Raw genomic sequence first — 23,774 nt, forward strand, 5'->3', positions numbered from 1 at the left:
AATTTATTGTGGAACTAGGATTCATGGGAGTGCATTCTGATGAAGATCATCAAAGGTAAGGGAATATTTATAATGTAATTTTCGTATTTCTGTTGACTCCAACATGGCGGAGAAATGTTGTTTCTATCTGAGCGCCGTCTCATATTGCATGGTTTGCTTTTTCCGTAAAGTTTTTTTAAAATCTGACACAGCGGTTGCATTAAGAACAAGTGTATCTTTAATTCTATGTAAAACATGTATCTTTCATCAAAGTTTATGATGAGTATTTCTGTTATTTGATGTGGCTCTCTGCAATTTCTCCGGATATTTTGGAGGCATTTCTGAACACGGCGCCAATGTAAACTGAGATTTTTGGATATAAATATGCACATTATCGAACAAAACATACATGTATTGTGTAACATGATGTCCTATGAGTGTCATCTGATGAAGATCATCAAAGGTTAGTGATTAATTCTATCTCTATTTCTGCTTTTTGTGACTCCTATCTTTGGCTGGGAAAATGGCTGTGTGTTTTTTGGACTTGGCGGTGATCTAACATAATCATATGTTGTGTTTTCGCTGTAAAGCATTTTTTTAATCGGACACGATGCGTAGATTAACAAGATGTTTATCTTTCATTTGCTGTATTGGACTTGTTAATGTGTGAAAGTTACATATTTCTAAAAAATATTTTTTAATTTCCCGCTCTGCCTTTTCAGCGGAATGTTGTCGAGGGGTTCCGCTAGCGGAACGTGTGTCCTAGAAAGGTTTTAGGGGCATTACGGCCACACAAAAGGGATGCCGCCGGGAAATTCAAGGCATTATCAAGTGCTTGTCAAATTGTGAATGAGAGACTGATGAAGTGTGTACAGCCTGCGCAAAAAACTAAGCAGAGCTCATGCCTTTCATGCAACTTTTTTCAAATCATCATTAGAGTCGTATTATGCAGCCTTACAATATATTAAAAATCCAAACATATAGCCCAACGTTTGTATAACAACTAAAGTTACATTAATAACTCTAAATGAAGCATACATAGGACTGCTTATTTATTTGTTAGCTGCTCAACACAAAATAGCCACATGTGTACACTCCCTCAAATTATTTGAAGAAAATATCCTTTATATTTTATTCAGCTTTGTTCAATTGTTTTCTTCATACTATAAAATAATAGAAAATGATGCTACGGAATTCTAAGCAAATATTGTCTGCTAAATGAACTAGTGTAGCCCACAGCCATTTGGTATAGCCAGATGAAGACATAACAACTCAGGACAACTCACAGTTTGCTGTTCTGTTCTTCTGAAATAGACTACATTTTCTTCATATCATGTTTCTTTAGACCTGTCTATCAATGTGCCTTCCTTTGAAGGCACAGTGACACCGAAATGTTGGTGATTTACCCAACAAATTACTGGGAGTTTATATAAGGAGTGTGCGACTCTATTTTTATAGTTTATAGTTTAGTTAGTCAGCACCTCCACACAAAAAAAAAAATGTATTGGTGTGCGCCAGCTCATGTTTTTTATTCTTTAGACCTGTCTAAAATAAATTATGGATTTATTGTGAAGATTTAGGCCATATTATATGGATTTAGACTTTTTAAAAATGTAGGTGTTCCAAAGGTCTGCATCAGAGGCTTGTAGGCTATGTGTGGAAGCCAGGAGATGCTAAATGTGTTTTATGCTAATTAACTTTTAATTACAGTGAGCCCGGTAGTTATTTGCTTGACAATCACCGGCTGACAAAATTTCGTGACCACCACAGCCCTTTCTGGCTCTGACATTTATTTTTTGTAGCTGTCAAATACTTGCTTCCTCTGTCCTCAGTTGCATGGAATGCAATCCTTGATTCATTGCATCCCCTCTCCTTGTCTCCTTCTCAAAACCAATTCGATGAGAAGATCAGACGTCCCTCCCCTCTCACCTTCTTATTCAATGGGTTTTTGAGGAGACAGCGAGGAGAGAGGATGTGAGGAATGAAGGAAATGCAATTGAAAGGATGCTCCCCTTGTTTCCTCCATTCCTCACCTCCCTCTCGAAGCACAATGGGGGAGAGGAGAGAAGGTTCCTCCCGTCGGACTTCAATGCACTTTCAACGAGAGGCAAGGAGTGGAGAAAAAAGGACAGAGGAAGAAGGAATGTGATGTCTAGTTCACACATAAAGGGAAAGGGAGCTACCTAGTCAGATGTACAACTGAATGCATTCAACTGAAATGTGTCTTCCGCATTTAACCCAACCTCTCTGAATCAGAGAGGTGCGGAGGGCTGCCTTAACATACACTGCTTGAAGAGTTCACTAATAATAATGATTTCATTAATGGTTATTACTTTTGTCAATGATTTTGTTGACAGAACCCATTGTATAAAATTATTATATCAACTATTAAAAAATATAGAAATGCTGTTGGAAGGTTTAGCATGGCTATAAAGGATAGAGAGGTTGACTGAAGCACAAACAGACCTGGCCACTAGGCAGGACACAGAAACATGCAGTGTCCATGTTTCATGTTACATTTTGAATGAGATGTAGATGTTTAGTTGTAGCTAGGAGTTATGGTCTCATTGTGTCTATCTATACTCTAATTCCTGTAACTACACATGTGAAGCTGCAAAGAAAATCATATTTAAATGTATATCAAACCATTTTGAAATGTTGACCTTGATTTCACACATTGGACCATTCATTTCTAGAAAGACCCATATACTGTACACTAGATTACTGATATGGAGCACTGTGTTAAAGACACCGTGCCTCCATCTTGGCATTCCCCCACCATTGTAGAAAATATTTTAGAAGGTATAGAAATGTATTATTGTTTATATTCGTATTGCCTAATTTATTCTATTCCAGACACCTTAATACCAAAATTAGAAACATTTTCCTTAAAGTATTTTTGTTGTTGTTGATATTACTAATGTTAATGTCCCCACTACAACAGAAACATACTTAAATACCTGTAATTAAACATGTAATTGAAATACTGCAGAATACCATGTATTCCAGTGGAGGATTGCTTCTACTGGGGAGTGCCAATATGGCCGAATAGTGACTTCAAAGCCTCTAAATGGCCAATACATAGCATCAGCAATCCAGGGATTATACATCATTGGCTGTGAAGTACAGAGCCTGAGCTCTGATGTCATTTATAGCGTCTTACGGAACAGCTACTGCATTCCAATCTGCCATTTTCAACCTGTATACGGGTAAAAGTGTAAAGGGCTACAGGTCCAGTATGTAGCTTTGTGGATGACCTGACCAACTTCACATAGAAACATGAGTTATCTGTCATTCTCATTGAAAGCAAGTCTGATAATTGGTAGATCCGTTCTAAGTGCACTATTTCTATGATTCCCGTCCATAAGTTATGCTTTTGCATCATTACTTTGGTTTTCTACACCAGTTTCAAACAACTTAAAATTTTATATTTTTGGTTATGGAAAGATATTTCACAGCAGTTTAGATTGTACAATGACTCTACACTATACATTGCTTTTTTGTCACAAATTGAAATTAGACAAGCATGATAGACTTTTTGCAACCAGATAATGGCTGAGCAATTTCTATTTATTACGCCTTTAACCAGGGTTTAACAGTCTACCAATTAGAACTTGAAATCACCAATTTAATTGATGCAAAGGCCGAGACTTATGGTGGGACACCTCCACTTCATCAATGTTATTTCACTATTTTCTCATCTAAACAAAAAAAAAGAGTGCTTTCATCATTCAACATTTGCTGTTATTCACATACAGTTGAAGTCGGAAGTTTATATACACTTAGGTTGGAGTCATTAAAACTGTAACGGCTGTCGAGGAGAATTTAGAAGGATCAGAGGACCAATGCGCAGCGTGGTAATTGTTCATCTTAATTTAATAAAGGTGAACACTCAAATACAAAAACAACAAATGTGACAACCGAAACAGTTCTATCTGGTGCAGACACACAAAGACTGAAAACAACCACCCACAAAACCCAACACAAAACAGGCTACCTAAATATGGTTCCCAATCAGAGACAACACAAAACACCTGCCTCTGATTGAGAACCATATCAGGCCAAACACAGAAATAGGAAAACATAGAAATACAAACATAGACTGCCCACCCCAACTCACGCCCTGACCATACTAAATAAAGACAAAACAAAGGAAACAAAGGTCAGAACGTGACAAAAACTTGTTTTTCAACCACTCCACAAATTTCTTGTTAACAAACTATAGTTTTCGCAAGTCGGTCAGGACATCTCCTTCGTGCATGACACAAGTATTTTTTCAACAATTGTTTACAGACAGATTATTTCACTTACAATTCACTGTATCACAATTCCAGTGGGTCAGAAGATTACATACACTAAGTTGACTGTGCCTTTAAACAGCTTGGAACATTCCAGAAAAAGATGTCATGGCTTTCGAAGCATCTGATAAGCTAATTTGCGTCAATTGGAGGTGTACCTGTGGATGTATTTCAAGGCCTACCTTCAAACTCAGTGCCTCTTTGCTTGACATCATCGGAAAATCAAAAGAAATCAGCCAAGACCTCAGAAAAAAAATTGTAGACCTCCACAAGTCTGGTTCATCCTTGGGAGCAACTTCCAAATGCCTGAAGATACCAAGGTCATCTGTACAAACAATAGTACGCAAGTACACTGCTCAAAAAAATAAAGGGAACACTTAAACAACACAATGTAACTCCAAGTCAATCACACTTCTGTGAAATCAAACTGTCCACTTAGGAAGCAACACTGATTGACAATAAATTTCACATGCTTTTGTGCAAATGGAATAGACAACAGGTGGAAATTATAGGCAATTAGCAAGACACCCCCAATAAAGGAGTGGTTCTGCAGGTGGTGACCACAGACTACTTCTCAGTTCCTATGCTTCCTGGCTGATGTTTTGGTCCCTTTTGAATGCTGGCGGTGCTTTCAGTCTAGTGGTAGCATGAGACGGAGTCTACAACCCACACAAGTGGCTCAGGTAGTGCAGCTCATCCAGGATGGCACATCAATGCGAGCTGTGGCAAGAAGGTTTGCTGTGTCTGTCAGCGTAGTGTCCAGAGCATGGAGGCGCTACCAGGAGACAGGCCAGTACATCAGGAGACGTGGAGGAGGGCGTAGGAGGGCAACAACCCAGCAGCAGGACCGCTACCTCCGCCTTTGTGCAAGGAGGAGCACTGCCAGAGCCCTGCAAAATGACCTCCAGCAGGCCACAAATGTGCATGTGTCTGCTCAAACGGTCAGAAACAGACTCCATGAGGGTGGTATGAGGGCCCGATGTCCACAGGTGGGGGTTGTGCTTACAGCCCAACACCGTGCAGGACGTTTGGCATTTGCCAGAGAACACCAAGATTGGCTAATTCGCCACTGGCGCCCTGTGCTCTTCACAGATGAAAGCAGGTTCACACTGAGCACATGTGACAGACGTGACAGAGTCTGGAGACGCCGTGGAGAACGTTCTGCTGCCTGCAACATCCTCCAGCATGACCGGTTTGGCGGTGGATGAGTCATGGTGTGGGGTGGCATTTCTTTGGGGGGCCGCACAGCCCTCCATGTGCTCGCCAGAGGTAGCCTGACTGCCATTAGGTACCGAGATGAGAACCTCAGACCATATGCTGGTGCGGTTGGCCCTGGGTTCCTCCTAATGCAAGACAATGCTAGACCTCATGTGGCTGGAGTGTGTCAGCAGTTCCTGCAAGAGGAAGGCATTGATGCTATGGACTGGCCCGCCCGTTCCCCAGACCTGAATCCAATTGAGCACATCTGGGACATAATGTCTCGCTCCATCCACCAACGCCACGTTGCACCACAGACTGTCCAGGAGTCACCTCATCAGGAGCATGCCCAGGCGTTGTAGGGAGGTCATACAGGCACGTGGAGGCCACACACACTACTGAGCCTCATTTTGACTTGTTTTAAGGACATTACATCAAAGTTGGATCAGCCTGTAGTGTGGTTTTCCACTTTAATTTTGAGTGTGACTCCAAATCCAGACCTCCATGGGTTGATAAATTTGATTTCCATTGATCATTTTTGTGTGATTTTGTTGTCAGCACATTCAACTATGTAAAGAAAAAAGTATTTAATAAGAATATTTCATTCATTCAGATCTAGGATGTGTTATTTTAGTGTTCCCTTTATTTTTTTGAGCAGTGTATGAACACCATGGGACCATGTAGCCATCATACCACTCAGGAAGGAGACGCGCTCTGTCTCCTAGAGATGAACGTTCTTTGGTGCGAAAAGTGCAAATCAATCACAGAACAACAGCAAAGGACCTTGTGAAGATGCTGGAGGAAACAGACACAAATCTATATTCACAGTAAAACAAGTCCTATATCGACATAACCTGAAAGGCCGCTCGGCAAGGAAGAAGCAACTGCTCCAAAACCGCCATAAAAAGCCAGACTACGGTTTGCAACTGCACATGGGGACAAAGATCTTACTTTTTTGAGAAATGTCCTCTGGTCTGATGAAACAAAATAGAACTGTTTGGCCATAATGACCATTGTTATGTTTGGAGGAAAAAGGGTGAGGCTTGGAAGTCGAAGAACACCATCACAACCGTGAAGCACGGGGGCGGCAGCATCATGTTGTGGGGGTGTTTGCTGCAGGAGGAACTGGTGCACTTCACAAAATAGATGGCATCATGAGGCAGTAACATTATGTGGATATATTGAAGCAACATCTCAAGACATCAGTCAGGAAGTTAAAGCTTGGTCGCAAAAGGGTCTTCCAAATGGACAATGACCCCAAGCATACTTCCATAGTTGTGGCAAAATGGCTTAAGGACAACAAAGTCAAGGTATTGGAGTGGCCATCACAAAGCCCTGACCTCAATCCCATAGAACATTTGAGGGCAGAACTGAAACAGCATGTGTGAGCAAGGAGGCCTACAAACCTGACTCAGTTACACCAGCTCTGTCTGGAGGAATGGGCCAAAATTCACCCAACTTATTGTGGGAAGCTTGTGGAGGGCTACCCGAAACGGTTGACCCAAGTTAACCTGATGAGGACAGAGGGCGCTGTTGTCACTTTGGGGGAAAAACGTGCCCAATTTAAACGGCCTCGTACTCAATTCTTGCTCGTACAATATGCATATTATTATTACTATTGGATAGAAAACACTCTCTAGTTTCTAAAACCGTTTGAATTATATCTGTGAGTGAAACAGAACTCATTTGGCACAAACTTCCTGACCAGGAAGTGGAAAATCTGAAATCGATGCTCTCTTCTGGGTCCTGCCTATAAATGGGCATGATACCTATTAGTATACATGCACGTCATACACCTTCCCCTGGATGTCAAGATGCAGTGAGATAAGAAATTGAGTGTTTATCTTGGTCTGAGATGGAATACGTCCTCTTGGAATGACGTGTCACCGATTTCCTGTTTTCAGGAAGGCGCGAGGAGGACAGTGGGATTGCCTTTTGAAAAGCTGTCGTTATAGGCGACTACTATCTCCGGCTTTGATTTTATTTGATACATGTGACCATATCATCGTAAAGTATGTTTTTTCAATATAGTTTTATTAGATTTTTGAAATTTATTCGGGACGTTAGGTGTGTTGCGTTGTGTGCCTTTGTTCAGAAAGGAGAGCTTCGCGCCACTTGGCCAGTGTGCTTGCTAATTCAAGAGGGAAAAACGATGTTCTAAATCCAAACAACGACTGTTCTGGACAAAGGACCCCTTGTCCAACATTCTGATGGAAGATCACCAAAAGTAGGACCCATTTTGTGATGCTATTTCATATATCTGTCGAACTGTGTACTAGTAGTTTTGCGCCCAGGTTTTGGCCACTCTCTCGCTATAACATAAGCCTTATGTCGTAATGAAGATATTTTTAGAATTCTAACACTGCGATTGCATTAAGAACTAGTGTATCTATCATTTCCTATACAACATGTATTTTTTTGTAATGTTTATGAATAGCTATTTGGTCAGAATAGGTGAGAGTCTAATAGAAATATCCGCACATTCTGGGAAAAAGAAGCTACGTTAGCATAATGGATAACCACTGATTTCAGCTCTAAATATGCACATTTTCGAACAAAACATAAGTGTATGTATAACCTGATGTTATAGGACTGTCATCTGAGGAAGGTTTATGAAGGTTAGTGAAAATTAATATATTTTGCTGGTTTATTCGCTAACGCTAACGTGCCTATTGCTATCGCTAACGTGCCTTGATGAATGAATGCGGTAGTGTGGTAGGCTATTGTAGTAAGCTAATATAATGCTATATTGTGTTTTCGCTGTAAAACACTTAAAAAATCTGAAATATTGGCTGGATTCACAAGATGCTTGTCTTTCATTTGCTGTACACGATGCATTTTTCAGAAATGTTTTATGATGAGTATTTAGGTATTCCATGTTGGTCTCTATAATTACTCTGGCTGCTTCGGTGCTATTTTTGACGGTAACTGTGATGGTAGCTGCAATGTAAAACTGATTTATACCTCAAATATGCACATTTTTCAAACAAAACATAGATTTATTGTGTAACATGTTATAAGACTGTCATCTGATGAAGTTGTTTCTTGGTTAGTTTGGTTGGTTCTTGGTTAGTTAGGTTGGCTTTGTGCATGCTACCTGTGCTGTGAAAAATGTCTGTCCTTTTTTGTATTTGGTGGTGAGCTAACATAAATATACGTGCTGTTTTCGCTGTAAAACATTTTAAAAATCGGACATGTTGACTGGATTCACAAGATGTGTACCTTTCATTTGCTGTATTGGACTTGTTAATGTGTGAAAGTTAAATATTTCTAAAAAATATATTTTGAATTTCGCGCTCTGCCTTTTCAGTGGAATGTGGGAGGAGTTCCGCTGGCGGAACGCTGGAGTAGTAAAGGTTAAACAATTTAAGGGCAATGCTACCAAATACTAATTGAGTGTATGTAAACTTCTGACCCACTCGGAATGTGATGAAAGAAATAAAAGCTGAAATAAATCCTTCTCTCTACTATTATTCTGACATTTCACATTCTTAAAATAAAGTGGTGATCCTAACTGACCTAAGACAGGGAATTTTTACTAGGTTTAAATGTCAGGAATTGTGAAAACTGAGTTTAACTTCTACTTCATCACAATCCCGGATCCGGGAGCACCCCCATCAGTAAAAAAGCTGACTAGCATAGCCTAGCATAGCGTCACAAGTAAATACTAGCATCTAAATATCATTAAATCACAAGTCCAAGACACCAGATGAAAGATACACATCTTGTGAATCCAGCCATCATTTCTGATTTTTAAAATGTTTTACAGGGAAGACACAATATGTAAATCTATTAGCTAACCACGTTAGCAAAAGACACAACTTTTTTTACTCCACCATTTTTTTCCTGCATAGGTAGCTATCACAATTTCGACCAAATAAAGATATAAATAGTCACTAACCAAGAAACAACTTCATCAGATGACAGTCTGATAACATATTTATTGTATAGCATATGTTTTGTTAGAAAAATGTGCATATTTCAGGTATAAATCATAGTTTACCATTGCAGCCACCATCACAACTCTCACCAAAACAACTAGAATAACTACAGAGACCAACGTGAATTACCTAAATACTCATCATAAAACATTTCTTAAAAATACACAGCGTACAGCAAATGAAAGACAAAGATCTTGTGAATCCAGCCAATATTTCAGATTTTTTAAGTGTTTTACAGCGAAAACACAATATAGCATTATATTAGCTTACTACAATAGCCAACCACACAACAGCATTGATTCAAGCCAACAATAGCGATAACGTATAAACCAGCAAAAGATATAAATTTTTTCACTAACCTTCTCAAACTTCTTCAGATGACAGTCCTATAACATCATATTACACAATACATATAGAGTTTGTTCGAAAATGTGCATATTTAGCGGCACAAATCGTGGTTATACAATGACAATAGTAGCCAAGCTGCCAACAATATGTCGGGTGAAATCTTGGGAGAGGCACCTATTCTAATCAGTAACTAATCATAAACTTGACAAAAAAATACAGGTTGGACAGCAAATGAAAGATACATTAGTTCTTAATGCAATCCCTGTCTTAGATTTTTAAAATTAACGTTACTACGACATACAGCGTGCGTTAAAGCGAGACCGCACCGAAATTAATGGCGGAATAGTATTTTTACATTTTCCAACAGAACAACGAATTAACATCATATATAGTTCTTACTATTTGATGAGCTTCCATCAGAATCTTGGGCAAGTTGTCCTTTGTCCAAAAGAATCGTTGCTCGGTTGTAGAATGTAGTCTTCAACGTTGGAATTAGCAGTAAACATTAGCCATGTGGGCCAGACGTGCCCAAGTCCCTAGAACGCAGCACAAATAAATACCCGAAAATCGCAATATACTGATATAAACTGATATAACTCGGTTTAAAATAACAACATTATGATGTCTTTAACACCTATATCGAATAAAAACAGAGCCGGATATATCTAAGGGCTATAACGGCAGCTTTCTAGAACAACTTCCAGAGGTCCTTTTTGCGTCAGGGCGAAGAGCAGAAAGGGGGAACCCCACGTTGCCAGCCCATTTATAAGCTCTCAGATCTGCCTAGCAACTCCAATTCAATTCTCACTATTCGCTGACATCCAGGGGAAGGCGTATGCAGTGCATCTCAACCAATAGAAGACAGGCAAATTTATAAACCGACCTCAGAACAGCCAGCAGAATTCAGCATTCTCACATCCTCATAGGAAAATTGCTCTAACTCCAGTTCTGTTTTACTCACAGATATAATTCAAACGGTTTTAGAAACTAGAGAGTGTTTTCTATCCAATAGTAATAATAATATGCATATTGTACGAGCAAGAATTGAGTACGAGGCAGTTTAATTTGGGAACGAAATTATTACAAAGTGCCAACAGCACAATATATTTGGCTAAGGTGTATGCAAACTTCCGACTTCAACTGTACATACATTTTTTTGGGGGGATGATGAGGTATCTCAAACTTTGACTGTTACACACTAAAACACCATGGTGAACTCCAAAACTATTGGGACAGTGACACATTTTGTTGTTTTGGCTCAGTACTCCAGCCCTTTGGATTTGAAAATATACAAATACTATGAGGTTAAAGTGAAGACTGCCAGCTTTAATGTGAGGGTATTTTCATCCATATCGGGTGAACTGTTTAGAAATTACAGCATCTTTTCACTTTGCCAATATGTGTAGAGGGGTGAGAGAAAAAATCTAATCCATTTTGAATTCAGGCTATAACGCAACAAAATGTGGAATAAGTCAAGGGTCAAGGGGTAGGAATACTTTCTGAAGGCACTGTATATCCCCTGCTATGTAAAATTAGAATGCAAAATGCCTTCTCAGCTTTCAATTTGCAAAATAAATACTGCTGTGTGTATCACTCTCTTGGCCAGAGCCTGCATTTCAAGTAGGAACTAATCTTGCCATCTCTTCATTTTCCTCTGTAAAGGAGGAACCTCTTCATAGAGGGACTCCCTTGGTCGCCAGCCACAAGACACTGTTGGTTCACAGCCTTATGGATCCTCTTGTCTCGGGATCAACGATAACATGGTTACCATGGCTACAGCACCTTTTCATTCTCATATTGCATTACAAATGGTTTTACAGTGAGGAGAAAGATATACAAATTTTCAATTGATGTGTCGTACAAAATCGGCATCTACTTAATAATATTAATCTGTGATTGGACATACATATGAGGGTAAGCATGGAACAGACTTTGGAGCTCACTCAGGGGGGGAAATTATTCTTACTGAAATGTTGTTTAAAAGGCATTAAACTGATTACCAGACAACTAATGAATCAAAATCTATTTAAATGTGAAAGAAAGCTTGGCTTCATACAGCATATCACTTGCTTCATCTTAAGTGTTTTTCTCTTCACTGCAAAACCCTTTGTAATGAAATATGAGAATGAAAAGGTGATGTTGCCATGGTAACCATGTTATCGTTGCTTTTGAGACAAGAGCCTCCATAAGGCTGTGAACTAGGGGGGTGCCAACATGGCCACACACGTATTTGTAATCGTATCCGTAATTGACAGTTAATAGTCGGATTGAATGATACTCATGATCGGAAGAACTTGCAGAGGTCAGCCAAGTTTGCTGTCACTCAGTCAGAATGTGCATTAGCATTTCAACTTTTTTCCCTACCCTTGCCCCAATAGTTAGATATTATGCACATTGATACACTACATGACCAAAAGTATGTGGACACCTGCTCGTCGAACATCTCATTCCAAAATCATGGGCATTAATATGGAGTTGGTCCCCCCTTTGTTTCTATAACAGGCTCCACTATTCTGGGAAGGCTTTCCACTAGTAGTTGGAACATTGCTACTGGTACTTGCTTCCATTCAGCCACAAGTGCATTAGTGAGGTTGGGCAGTGATGTTGGGCAAATAGACCTGGCTCGCAGTCGGCATTCCAATTCATCCCAATTGTGTTCGATGGGTTTGCGGTCAGGGCTCTGTGGAGGCCAGTCAAGTTCTTCCACACCAATCTCGACAAACCATTTCTGTATGGACCTCACTTTGTGCACGGGGGCATTGTTATGCTGAAACAGGAAAGGGCCTTCCCCAAACTGTTGCCACAAAGTTGGAAGCACAGAATCGTCTAGAATGTCATTGTATGCCGTAGCATTAAGATTTCACTTCACTAGAACTAAGAGGCCTAGCCCGAACCATGAAAAACAGCCTCAGACCATTATTACTCCTCCACCAAACTTTACAATTGACATTCGTCCGTCTGTCTGCCAGCTAGTGAAGTGTGATTCATCACTCCAGAGAACGCATTTCCACAGCTCCAGAGTCCAATGGCGGTGAGCTTTACACCCCTCGGCCGATGCTTGGCATTGCGCATGGTGATCTTAGGCTTGTGTGCGCCTGCTCGGCCATGGAAACCCATCTCATGAAGCTCCCGACGAATGGTTATTGTGCTGACATTGCTTCCAGAGGCAGTTTGGAACTTTTTAGTGAGTGTTGCAACAGAGAACAGACTATTTTTACACGCTACGCTGTACCATTCTGTGAGCCTGTGTGGCCTACCACTTTGCAAATGAGCCGTGGTTGCGCCTAGACGTTTCTATTTGACAAACTAACTTGTTGGAAAGGTGTCATCCTGTGACGGTGCCACGTTGAAAGTCACTGAGCTCTTCAGTAAGGCCATTCTACTGCCAATTTTCCTATGGAGATTGCATGGCTGTGTGCTCGATTTTATACACCTGTCAGCAACCCGTGTGGCTGAAATAGACGAATCCACTAATTTGAAGGGGCATTCACATACTTTTGTGTATATAGTGTCGCTTGATAACAAACGTCCTCGCTACGTGATTTATCATAGTAGCAGGCAGCAGCAATCTAAATCATTAGTCCCAAAACATGCAAGGAAAAGTGGTTGGATGAAACTATGAAGCGACTGGACAGAGAAATACAGCTTCACTTTATCCAATCAGAGAAGCAGGATCATCTGTCGCAGCCGGCCGCGACCGTGAGACCCATGGGGCGGCACACAATTGGCCCAGCGTCGTCCAGGTTAGGGGAGAGTTTGGCCGGCAGGGATGTCTTTGTCCGATCTCGCACTAGTGACTCGGGCGCATTGGTGCGGCTGACTTCCGGGTTAAGTGGGCATTGTGTCTAGAAGCAGTGAGGCTTGGTTGGGATGTGTTTCAGAGGATGCACAGCTCTCGACCTTCGCCTCTCCCCACCCGAAAATAACTTTTTTTCCGATCATGGATAATTACAAAACATACTTGGATCATAATCGTATCCAGAAAATTGCCCATATATGTTACGATACTCGTTTTGTCCGATTACTCGTGAAACCTCTACTGTGAACCCACCGCGCTTCATGAGGGCTAAGCGAGTGCAGGCGCTAGGCAAGAGAGAGATTGCAAAATAAATACTGCAGAGTGTATCAAAGTGAAAAATGAGAAGTATTGAGAAGGCATTTTGCATACTAAGTTTACATAGTAGGGGATATACAGTACCTTCCGAAAGTATTCATACCCCTTGACTTATTCCACATTTGTTGTGTTACAACCTGAATTCAAAATGGCTTAAATACACTACCGTTCAAAAGTTTGGGTTCACTTAGAAATGTCCTTGTTTTTGAAAGAAAAGCAAATTTTTTGTCCATTAAAATAACATCAAATTGATCAGAAATACAGTGTAGACATTGTTAATGTTGTAAATTACTATTGTAGCTGGAAACGGCAGATTTTTTATGGAATATCTACATTGGCGTACATAGGCCCATTATCAGCAACAATCACTCCTGTGTTCCAATGGCACGTTGTATTAGTCAATCCAAGTTTATCATTTTAAAAGGCTAATTGATTATTAGAAAACCCTGTTAGCACAGCTGAAAACTGTTGTCTTGATTAAAGAAGCAATAAACTAGCATTCTTTAGACTAGTTCAGTATCTGGGCATCAGCATTTGTGGGTTTGATTACAGGCTCAAATGGCCAGAAACAAAGAACTTTCTTCTGAAACTCGTCAGTCTATTCTTGTTCTGAGAAAGTAAGGCTATTCCATGCGAAAAATTGCCAAGAAACTGAAGATCTCGTACCACCTTGTGTACTTCTCCCTTCACAGAACAGAGCAAACTGGCTCTAACCATAATAGAAAGAGGAGTGGGAGGCCCCGGTGCACAACTGAGCAAGAGGACAAGTACATTAGAATGTCTAGTTTGAGAAACAGATGCCTGACAAGTCCTCAACTGGCAGCTTCATTAAATAGTACCCACAAAACACCAGTCTCAACATCAACAGTGAAGAGGAGACTTCGGGATGCTAGCCTTCTAGGCAGTTGTCGCAGTGACATCATAAACATTCTATTGAAATAGTTACTTCCATAGTGTAGTCTTTTGTTTAGACATGTAGCTAGCTAGCTGAACAATGAACCATAATCCCAACTCATAATGGTACTACCCTGCATGAATCGGCAGGTAGCTAACCAACCAGGTTCAACGTTAGCTAGCTAACATTAGGCTATAACTAGCAATGCAAATGGATCTGAGATACGAATAATATTACTACACAGATCATACACGTAACGTTAGCTAGCTAGCCAGCCAGCTAACATTAGCTAGCTAGCTAACAGTACACTTTAACTTGAAATGAAAATGACTTCCTGACAAAATTAGAAACGTGTAATATCTGAAAATGTAGCTAGCTAGACTATCTTACCCGTATACATGGACGGACGCTTCTCCCTCTGTCACAGATGCCAAGGTTGCTCTTAGTTTGAAGATGTAATCCGGAGACAGATGTTTTGTACAACAGCCTTGTGTATTCCATTTTTGACTCTGTCTGAATATTTGCAATCAAACACCAGATTTTTCTCCTTCTCCTTAGCTATCATACTCTAATACTCTTTCAAAACTCGGTCCTCCAGAAAGTGAAGAGCAACACGTATGCAGTTCTACTACGTAATATCTTTCAAAAAAACTATGTTAGAAAGGATTACCTACACATACTGACCATCTCATGTTATAGACAGAAGCTTTTTACATGGCAGACCAATCTGAACTCATCTCTCGGCATGTCCAGCCCACTCATTATCTCAGCCAATCATGGCTAGCGGGAAGGTTGCTGGCTTTTTTCCGTGGCTAAACCAACTAGGCTGGTAATTTAACAATTTTATTCGTATTTTGTTATTAAGGCACATGAAAGTTCACATGTTCCAGAAGGCATTTGCCAAAAAACGCATTTTGATTAAAAATAAATAAATACCGTTCAAATGGCACTCCTGTGAAGTAGTGACGTGCGACATACGCCTAGTTTCCTGAAACGAGTCAAAAATGGGAGCATGATTCAATAAAATTTTCATTTTTATGCAGTAAGCAGACCTATATTTGTTTGTCTACTGCCTGCATACAGGAGGGTTTTATTATTAAAACTGGAAGACTAAATCGGTAGGGGACATTCTACCTACCACTTGTAGAGTACTCAAAACCATTCTAAACCATTCTAAACCATGTTAAGAAGTACAGGAAAAAGGTATGTTATGCTACGCACACACACACACTGCATTCATACTGCAATGCGGATCTGATTGAATTCACCCTCGGGAAGTGATGAATGAGCAATCAAAATCGAATTTGAAGAAGTGCAATCTATGTGTATCTTTAGTGTTTACCCTGAACCAGCCCTTAAAGTATGTATGACGACAAATTGAAAGAATTTATATGAACTGAACTGTACAGGACCTGAAAACAACTGTAATCTATAGCATGTTGCCTCTGGTAATGGTGAACTGCTAGAATTCTTAATGGACAATGTTCTAAAATTGACTACCATCAACAGATATTTGAAAACTAAGGGTTTACTCATTTCAAACTTGAGGGAATGGGTTTGTATGGTAATGTAAGGGGATCATTGCAATGCTTGGAATTACCATCCACCTGTCATGCACCCAGACAATCTCAGTAAGATTAACGCACACTCATGGAGTCTCAACAAGTAGCATACCATGCTTATCTAGCTGCTGTGACTCAACATTCTAAGACACCATGCTTCAAACCAAAAGCACAATATTGCAACTAATCATTAATGTGCAACAAACAGTTCCATAATAATCCATGTAAATTATGTTACTGGGGCAGTTATTTCCTATAAAAAAAAACATTTTTCTGTTTTCTCATTTCAATTAACTTATATACAAAAATATGTATATAGAAAATGCCATTAGGTTGACATTTTGCGCAATGCACCTGTGGATTTATACCATATTGAAATAATGGATGCAAATAGGACATTGTTGACCGTGTGCCCCTGCGGTCATTTAAAATTCAAGTCACACACAGACATCTGTTCACAGACACTATGGTGGCACGCAGCAAACCACCAAGCATCCAGGCGTTACCATGTAGCATACAATACAGTAGCAGCGCGCATCCTACCTTCCACGACCACCACCTCCGTATTGAAAGACACCTCTTTATTTGAATAGCTCGGCGTGGGTTCATCTCCCTCGAACAGTTGGTTCACCTCGCCCTGGATGTCTGACATGTCGCTCTTGGAAAAGGCTGTCACTGTAAACCTCTGGCTCATGGTGTCGCCGGCAGTACCTCACAACGTTGAGACAAGCGGCGGGTCTCCTGCCTTGGCGGCGACACGGTGGAGGAATTCACCAAGGATGCAGATGCAGACAGACACTCCTGTCAGCTATTAAGAGGGCTGTTCACCGACTCAAGTGATTGTCCTTGGTATTATTGACCAGCAACAACAAGTTTCCCTCTGTCTTGTATTTGGAAACTGCGGCGTTTTGTTCGTTGATATGAGATATTGAATGATGAGAAAGCTATCACGTCAACCGGTTTCTGGAAACGGTTACGCATATGGATCCTAGAGGCGGTGGATCATCAGCAAAGATGTAGGATAGACAGTAGCCTAAAGCCCGACAGATGGCGATATTGAGTCGTTCCAAAGGCATCCTATGCAGCCGTCAATACACTCGCCCTCTGAGCACCGGGCCAAACCAAAACCATAATTGGAGGCGGGGGGATCCAATCATACAATTAGGCTAGAGTAGTACTTCATAGTATAAAGCCAGTAGCTACGGTGGGAAAATAATTTCCAATGCATCAAATTCATCATGATATATTATTCAGGAAGTCAAATTGGCCTCTCTAAATGGAAATTATGTGCCGGAACTGGTCCATGGGGGCCTTGGATTGTGAAGGGGAAAAACAATTGCGCAAGGCTTGTAAGGAGAACTAAGCAATAGAGTCTCTCTCTCTCTCTCTCTCTCTCTCTCTCTCTCTCTCTCTCTCTCTCTCTCTCTCTCTCTCTCTCTCTCTCTCTCTCTCTCTCTCTCTCTCTCTCTCTCTCTCTCTCTCTCTCTCTCTCTCTCTCTCTCTCTCTCTCTCTCTCAAACCCTTAATTTTGTGAGCTAACTTGCAACAAATAAAGAAGAACAGGGACATTTAACATGGTAAATTCATAAGCACAAATAAGAATTGAATAGAAAAGGATATTTTTCAAATGGAGAAAGTTATTGTGAAGTGACAATCTGTGCATCTTGAGTGTTATTTCTTAAAACAAGTGATAATTGGTAATGGTTATATTGGGCTCATTCTTGAGAGTTCAAGAGTTCAAAGACAACTTTGGTAGTATTAGAAACTTAGAAACAACTGGTTTCTAGTAGGCTACATAATTAGAGAAGGACTGTTTCTCTGAACCTCAGGCAAAAGGCTCAAGCAAGCCTGTTTCTCTCCCCAGGCTGAGCAACCTATCCTCCTTATTTATGTTTAGAAAACACATGTGAAGGCCACAATTGTGGAATTAAAACACTCATCATGTTTATGCAACCTAATAAATCACACTAAGAATACGTCCACAACCACCGTTATATTTTGCTTCAATTGATAAAATGTACAAAATAAATTGTCCCACCCTAGTCTTTATTGATAGAGATGCATGTGACATTGCACAGCAGTAAACTTGTTTATTTCTCCTTTATACATTTTTTGTTATTGATTTCAATATGGAAAGGAAACCGGGTACTGGTGTTTGTATGTTTCTTGATGAGTAAAAGGTATATTTTTGTGTAACAATAGTAGCAGTTCATTCAATTGGGGGAGGTGTTATATATAGGATGTTCCCCTGTGATGAAAAGGGGCCATGACTGAAAGAGTTTGGGAATTATGATCTAGCACATTATTAGCAAAAATACAGATGGGCAACTCCATGCTTCAGCCTATTTATTTATAGCCACTATTCTGCATCAGTTGGGCTACAGGTGATGATGCTTATTACTAAATAACACACCACCCGGATAATATGGACCAATATGTTGTTAGGCTCATTTCTGAAAGGGAAAATTATATTTGAATGCTGTCACCATCATTTTATTTTAATTAATTTTGGAGTAGGAAAGTCACCAGGGCTGCTTTCAATACAAAAAAAAACGTAATGTACAATTCAACGAAAATGCTGCTTTCCTGAACGACCCGTTGAAAAACAGGGAAGGGCTGGGTTGTGGGTTCAAAATGCACCGCTGCACTTCAAATACGTCACCCATTGCCTCAAGCCACACCCCACCAAACGGCGCAAATGTACAGTAGGCTACCTCAAAGTCTGTTCAGGAACATTGAAGAACGTTTTAGGGAAATGTATCGTTCAGTACAATGCGTTACTCAGCGTAGCAAGCATTCAATTTCAATCAAACTGAACACACCCCAGAACTAACTTTCTCACAGTTGTTCTACAAAAAAATACCAAGCGTTGTTCCTTTCTGAACTGTTAGAGTTAGACCAACAGTTTAAAGTAACACAATAATTATTGGTATTTCAGTTGTTATCAGGAAAGTTTGGGATGTATTTTCCATTCAAAATTCCCCAGAAACCACATATACAGTACATTTCCTATATAATTTTTTTTTTATCTCCCGAAGGCCTGGGAAGGGTGTTGACCCCGGAACCCATTGAACCTGACCCCACAATGTGCAACACAAAGTTACGTCCTTGGGTTCGTACATAAAACATTCTTCATTCCGGCTGCAAAGGTGTTGATTGTGCCCCACGTTCAGCCAGGGGTAACTTAATGTAGCATGAGTGAAACTAGATTCCCCACATTGTGGTCTTGACGAGAATAAAAAAAACTGTCGGGGGAGGTTCTCTTCTTCCATTTCCTCTGAAAACCGGAACATCCGTTTGTTGACGACCCTGCTGAGGCTAAGCCAGGGATAAACAAGACTGCTGCAACCTGATTGGTTGAACGCAACACCTGGGACTAGCATTCTTAGGTATTAGCCATTAGGGCCAAAGCCACATATGAGGACACAGAGGACGGGACATCTGTCATTTTTTTCAAAAATAAATATTGTTATTATTTTATATTTTGGGGGTACTCAGGCGGGGTCTCAACTTGTTGGAATACACAAGGTTGCAATTTCGAAACTTGGTTGTGCATCAGTAGTTTTCCTCTTGTTATACGTCACTCGATCACTGACAGTCACTAAATTAGCCCATGTCAGTAAAAAATGTAAATTGGTCAATTATTCTAGTTAGTCTAGCTAGCTGTCTAAACTTGCAGTAATCATGGCCGAATTAACGACACACACCCAGGGGCCCTGACCTCCAGGGGGCTCTCACTAAGACATCATATTAATATGGCATAGGTCATGGCAAAATGTGTAGAATTGCAGGAAATTAGCTTTTAAAAAAGCAAAAATGTCTCCCCACCCCATGGCAAAATGTTTAAATTACAGGAAATGTACTTAACAACTGCAACAACAACAAAAAGTTCTGTACACAAAAGTATTTGTTTGCCTTTAATTAATAAGATACTTAAACTGCTAACAGATCCCTCTGTACTTATTACCCTAACTCTTTTAACACACCAATACGTACTCTCCTGAATGGATGACAATAATATCCCGAGTTACCATTCTGAAGATGGAAAAAGTCATAAACTCAGCAAAAAAAGAAACGACCCTGTCTTTCAAAGATAATTTATTAAATATCCAAATAACTTCACAGATCTTCATTTAAAGGGTATAAACACTGTTTGCCATGCTTGTTCAATGAACCATAAACAGTTAATGAACATGCACCTGTGGAACGGTTGTTAAGAAACTAACAGCTTACAGACGGTAGGCAATTAAGGTCACAGGTATGAAAACTTAGGACTCTAAAGAGGCCTTTCTACTGACTCTGAAAAACACCAAAAGAAAGATGCCCAGGGTCCCTGCTCATCTGTGTGAACGTGCCTTAGGCATGCTGCAAGGATGCATGAGGACTGCAGCCCATCTTCCCCAGTGTTTTTATACCTGTGTTCTCTATTTGTCTGTTGCCAGTTTGTTTTGTCCGTTAAGCCTACCAGCGTTATTCCCTTTGCTCCTGTCTTTTTCTATAGTTCCTGTTTTTTAGGTTTCCCGGTTTTGACCATTCTGCCTGCCCTGACCCTGAGCCTGCCTGCTGTCCTGTGCCTTGTCACACCGCCCTGGATTATTGACCTCTGCCTGCCCTGGCCCTGAGACTGCCTGCTGTACCTTTTGACTCTGATCTGGATTACTGACCTCTGCCTGCCCTTGACCTGTCGTTTTGCCTGCCCCTGTTCTTGTAATAAACTTTTGTTACTTCAACACTGTCTGCATCTGGGTCTTCCCTAAAACGTGATAAAGAGACTTACCCAAAAATACTCACAGCTGTAATCACTGCCAAAGGTGATTCTACAAAGTGTTGACTCAGGGGTGTGAATATTTATGTAAATTAGAAATTTCTGTATTCAATTTTCAATAATTTAGCAAAACTTTCTTAAAACATGTCTTCACTTTGTCATTATGGGGTATTGCGTAAAGATGGGTGAGAACCCCCCCAATTTAATAAATGTTGAAATCAGGCTGTAACACAACAAAATGTGGAATAAGTCAAAGGATATTAATACTTTCAGAAGGCCAAAGTTTGTGTGTTGATCCCTTGATATATTCTCCAGACTTACTCAGAGGAAATTGTTGATAGAATGGCACCAGAGGGGTTGACTGCCGTTTTACGGGCTCCTAACCAAGTGTACTATTTTGTTAGCATTTTCGCGTTGTTTGTAACTTATTTTTTACTTATTTTGTACATAATGTTGCTGCAACCGTCTCTTATGACCGAAAATAACTTCTGGACATCAGAACAGTGATTACTCACCTCGAACTGGACAAAGATTTTTTCTTTAACGAGTCCGACGCGAAGCGTATACTGCTTTCTCGGGAACAGGCCCAAATCCCCAGAATTGTGTGTGAAAAAAAAGACGAAGAAAAAGGGGGCGGAGGTCGGGCTGCCTTCTGAGAATTTGTAGACTAGTGAGTAAACCTCCATTACCATCCATTCTATTGGCCAACGTGCAACCATTGGAAAACAAAATGGATGATATACAATCAAGACTATCCTACAAACGGAACATTAAAAACTGTAATATCTTGCGTTTCACCGAGTCGTGGCTGAACGACTACAAGGATAATATAGAGCTGGTAGGATTTTCCATCCATCGGCAGGATAGGGAAGCTACATCTGGTAAGATGAGGGTGGGTGTGTCTATTTCTCAATAACAGCTGGTGCGCGATGTCTAAAATTAAAGAAATCTCAAGGTATTGCTCGCCTGAGGTAGAGTACCTTATGATAAGCTGTAGACCACACTATCTACCAAGGGTGTTCTCATCTATATTATTTGTAGCCATCTATTACCACCACAAACTGATGCAGGCACTAAGACCGCACAAGGCCATAAGCAAACAAAAAAATGCTCATCCTGAAGCGGCGCGCCTAGTGGCCGGGGACTTTAATGCAGGCAAACTTACATCCGTTTTACCTAATTTCTACCAGCATGTCACATGTGCAAGCAGAGGGAAAAAAACTCCGGACCACCTTTACTCCACACACATATATGCATACAAAGCTCTCCCCCGCCTTCCATTTGGCAAATCTGACCATAATTCTATCCTCCTGATTCCTGCTTACAAGCAAAAACTAAAGCAGGAAGTACCAGTGACTCACTCAATACGGAAGTGGTCAGATGACACTGATGCTACAAGACTGTTTAGCTAGCACAGACTGGAATATGTTCCAGGAATCATCCAATGGCATTGAAGAGTATACCACCTCAGTCATTGGCTTCATCAATAAATGCATTGACGACAGTGACCGTACGTACATATCCCAACCAGAGGCCATGGATTACAGGCAACATCCGCATCGAGCTAAAGGCTAGAGCTGCCACTTTCAAGGAGCGGGACACTAATCCGGACACTTATAAGAAATCCCGCAATGCCCTAAAACGAACCATCAAACAAGCAAAGCGTCAATACAGGATTAAGATTGGTTCCTACTATGACGCTGGTCAGATGTGGCAGGGCTTGAAAACTACTACGGACTACAAAGAGAAACCCAGACGCGAGCTGCCCAGTGAAGCAAGCCTACCAGATGAGCGAAATGCCTTTTATGTTCGCTTCGAGGCAAGCAACACTGAAACATGCATGAGAGCACCAGCTGTTCTGGACGACTGTGTGATAACGCTCTCAATAGCCAATGTGAGTAAGACCTTTAAACAGGTCAACATTCACAGAGCCGCGGGGCCAGACGTGTACTCAAAGCATGTGCGGACCAACTGGCAAGTGTCTTCACTGACATTTTCAACCTCTCCCTGACCAAGTCTACCTACATGTTTCAAACAGACCACCATAGTCCCTGTGCCCAAGAAAGCGAAGGTAACCTGCCTAAATGATTACCGCCCCGTAGCACTCACGTCTGTAGCCATTAAGTGCTTTGAAAGGCTGGTCATGGCTCACAACAACAGCATCCTCCCGGATGCCATAGACCCACACCAATTCGCATACCGCCCCAGCAGATCCACAGATGATGCAATCTCAATCGCACTCCACACTGCCCTTTCCCACCTGGACAAAAGGAACACCTATGTGAGAATGCTGTTCATTGACCACAGCTCAGCGTTCAACACCATAGTGTCCACAAAGCTCATCACTAAGCTACAGACCCTGGGACTAAACACCTCCCTCTCAAACTGGATCCCGGACTTCCTGACGGGCCGCCCCAGGATGGCAAGGGTAGGTAACAACACATTCGCCACGCTGATCCTCAATACTGGGGCCCCTCAGGGGTGTGTACTGGTTCGAGCCCACACAACTGGTACCATCATACGGTACCAGAGCACCAGCTCTTGGACCAACAGGCTCCGAGACAGCTTCTACCACCAAGCCATACAACTGCTAAATAGTCAATTAATGGTTACCCAGACTATCTGCACTGACCCTATCTTGTACTGACCCTATGCACACTCACTAGACTAAATAC

At 41.0% G+C, this 23,774-nt stretch overlaps 1 protein-coding gene across 1 annotated transcript in view; it reads right to left on the reverse strand.

The window, feature by feature from the left end:
• Positions 1-17,328, reverse strand: part of LOC120064447 (solute carrier family 12 member 5-like) — a 297,254-nt gene extending 279,926 nt beyond the window's left edge. Inside the window, exon 1 of the mRNA XM_039015035.1 lies at positions 16,878-17,328. Coding sequence (XP_038870963.1) covers positions 16,878-17,028 — 151 coding nt within the window. The 5' untranslated portion in view covers positions 17,029-17,328. The remainder of the gene's footprint in view (positions 1-16,877) is intronic.
• Between the last annotated feature and the right edge of the window lie 6,446 nt (positions 17,329-23,774).

The sequence above is a fragment of the Salvelinus namaycush genome, chromosome 2, assembly GCF_016432855.1.
Source record: "Salvelinus namaycush isolate Seneca chromosome 2, SaNama_1.0, whole genome shotgun sequence".
NCBI lineage: Eukaryota > Metazoa > Chordata > Actinopteri > Salmoniformes > Salmonidae > Salvelinus > Salvelinus namaycush.